The sequence below is a fragment of the Nematolebias whitei genome, chromosome 3 (assembly GCF_014905685.2).
Source record: "Nematolebias whitei isolate Nwh7 chromosome 3, NemWhi1, whole genome shotgun sequence".
NCBI lineage: Eukaryota > Metazoa > Chordata > Actinopteri > Cyprinodontiformes > Rivulidae > Nematolebias > Nematolebias whitei.
This window is the reverse complement of record NC_056500.1, coordinates 6,127,505-6,130,689: the sequence shown is the minus strand read 5'-3', so window position 1 is coordinate 6,130,689 and position 3,185 is coordinate 6,127,505. Positions and strand designations below refer to the sequence as shown.

At 37.4% G+C, this 3,185-nt stretch overlaps 1 protein-coding gene across 1 annotated transcript in view; it reads left to right on the top strand.

The window, feature by feature from the left end:
- Positions 1-2,259: 2,259 nt before the first annotated feature.
- The window catches only part of LOC119430407 (regulator of G-protein signaling 8-like), a 1,665-nt gene continuing 739 nt past the window's right edge, over positions 2,260-3,185 (top strand). The window contains exon 1 of the mRNA XM_037697812.1: positions 2,260-2,269. Within this exon, the coding sequence (XP_037553740.1) occupies positions 2,260-2,269 (10 nt within the window). The remainder of the gene's footprint in view (positions 2,270-3,185) is intronic.

The following is a 3,185-nucleotide window of genomic DNA, read 5'->3' as shown; positions in this document are numbered from 1 at the left end:
CACCTACTCTTGAACACCACGCCCAGATACATGAACTCCTCTGGTTCTGTTTTTTTTTTTTTTTTTTAATGTCTTCACTTTGATTAATCTCCAAGCCAGATGACATTCCACATTTATGTTGTAGCTGATTTTTTTTTTTTTTTTTTGTGGTTGTTTTTGTCTGTGTGTGTTTTGTCTTTATTTAGGTTCCAAGACAGTTACATATCTTTTAAACTAGTGTTGTCTATGTTTTCGGGGTTGATGACACACCTTTTGTACCAACTGGAAAGTCTAAACGCAGGAAGAAAAGGATTATTTGTAACAAAGCTCTGTTGCGGTAAAATTTATCATCATAAGATTAATTTTACTGCCTGCTGGTGGTCTTTGTGTGCCTTGCTGCGCTGCTTCCAGTGGAAATAGGGGTATCACAAACCTTATCTGAACTGTAATTTTCTCTTTGGCATCAGCAGCTGGAAGACAGCAACAGCCTCCCTGCATGAGAGGATGTTATAGTCACGCCCTTCCATCTCAGCATCCACTTGGAGCAAAGTTGTAAAAGCAGCACGCTGTGCAGGAGAAGGGTTTCTGTCTGACAGATGAGCACAGAAGAAACTGAGAGGCTCAAGATGGACGGGTAATCTGAGGTAAATAGTCCTGCTGAAGATAAGGACAGTCGGTGAAGTAAGGCTTTGAGCTTCAGATGTCCTGGTTTGGTCCCCATCATCACAATACGTTTGAAAAACAAGCAAATAATATGTGACCTTTTGTTTGAAACTCATTCACAGAAGTAAATGTCACTCTTGGATTTTCAACTTTTACCTTGTTTTTGACACATTAAAGGCAAAAGTTTATTTGATAAGTTTGCTACAGTTTAGTGTGTAGAAGTATTTGTTTCCCCCTGTTCACCTCCTCCTCACCCATCTGTGTAATTTGTTAAATTATCTCCTGGTGTGCGTGGTCAGGTGTGATGAGTCAGTCATCGTTTTCCCCATTATAAAGACATATCCCATCCTTGCTGCCAGTTTTTTTTTTATTTGTCAGTGTTCGTTTAGACCTTTAAAGTCTTGTACAAAATTATTCACTGGAAAACTTCTCTTGCACCCATTGCTTCAACAACAAAAAAATCTATTTTAACTTCACCACCTTTCATTCTCAGATTTATGACAAAACCTATGAGTGAATTTTCTGCCAAACCTGACTTGGTCTTAAAATCAAAAATGAGGGAAATGCAAAACAAAACCGTTTTGATTCTGCTTGTTTTATCATGATTTCCATAAATTTTAAATCATTGTGTTTTCATGAAAACTTTTTTTTTCTGGATCTGAATCTTTGTTTCTTGTTGATGGGGGGTTTGATTTATAAAATGTTACAAATTCTGAGGAAGTTGTGACCTCTAGCCGATAAAAAAAAAACACTAGCTGCGTGAAAAATATAAAAGCACAATAACTAATATTGTATACTAGAAGAGAAATTATGAATGGGGTCAAAGTTTTAGCTTAAAATAACATAAATAACAAAGAATGGTTTATTTTTCCTCGCATAACTGAGTTTGTGTGACGCTTTAGTGGTTACACGTAACTAAGTGTGGAAAAGTTTCAACATGGCTCCAAGGCAAAGTGAAACGATCCACAATGAAAGTCACTGTTGCCTAAATAATAAGCAGGGGCTATTTTTAGTTCCAAGAGTTTCTGAGAAAACACATTTTCAACATATTTTGAAAGCTTTGTTTCATTTATCATAACCTTTTTTTGTATATACTGTGACACAAACTAGCAAGTGAAAAACACTGTATAGTAACAAGCACTTCAGTGTTATTTTAATTTTATATTTGCTCAATAATTCAGAATCATAGCTTTAAGTTTATACAGTAGATGTGTATGTGCGTCTGTGGTCACATCAAGGAAAAAAAAGTGTCGTTGAGAGTTGCTGGCATTATCCTGCTGCAAACTCAATGACTTTCTTCGTACAAAACATCAATTCGCGAAACAATATGACTCATAAATCGGTTTAATTTAAACCATCAATCTCATTTGCTGCTTCATCATTGGGAGCCATTGGTAGGTTTGCTGACATCATAGGATCAGTGGCTGAGTGGGTGTCAAGGTTCCCCCAGGCTTTTCAGGCAAGCCTTGGCTCTGAAATGGCAACAAATTGTGCAAATAAATCCCCCACATCAGCACAAGTCTGTAAAGGTTACGAAATGCCCGGGCATCTGTGTCTTTCCAGCCAAAGTCATCCTTTGCTACATTAGTGACTCAATCTAATCACCGACGTGTGGTCATGGCACACTGTGAGCTTTCCTGCTAAATGCTTGTATGTTGATGGTAATGTTCTTTGCACAATATATTTTATATTTCTCAATTGATGCCTTATGGGTAATTTTGTGTTTTGTTACATGTGGCCATGTCTTCCAACATGATGCTACTAGAGGTTTCTAGCATAAAGTTGCACTGGGACAAGTCTATCACACTATATTTATTGGGTTTACTATATTCTGACCCATCTTTCAGCCTGGTTAAACTCTGCTCAACTGGTTGGTTCCCATCAACCATTTTGCCTTTGCTAGATATCCCAATCATGTTCACTCTTTGTATATGTTTAAGTGTCTTTCCAGTTTAATTAAAGACACCAGTGTTAGTTGATTATTTGCCAGCCTTCTAGTTGGTAATCTGTTTCTCTATTTTAAGGCAGAACTGTCTCAACATGTTTATTCTGTTCGACTCAAATAGCGGGCAGAACGGCAATGGGGGGAAGGGGGGTCTGGGGGTCCTGAAATTTTTTAATAAAGTAGATGTGATTAAAGGGAAGACGTGGAAATGCTTCACTTGACGAAGCAGATTTCATGCTGTTGTGTTTAAAATTAGCGCTCGTAATTATTTTCAATTTGCATATCCAGTATAAGTTTCATTTGTTCAAGGCGCTCATGGTTGTCCATAACTTTATTATTAGCAAGCCTGAGAGTTATCGGATCCAAGCCAGATCATAGCAAACAGTTACCGGAAGCACCCTGTCAAAATAAGAGTTCACGGATTTTGTTCGGGCAGGATCCAGCTCAAATTAAGCCCTGGTCATGTACTGATTTCTGTTCCACCAGCGTTGAGTTAAATTATTTATTTCATGGTCCCAAAGAAACTAAATTGCAAAGTAGAAGACTGAAGTGATACCTAGATTTTCTACTTTTATGTTTTGATATTGGTCATATATAT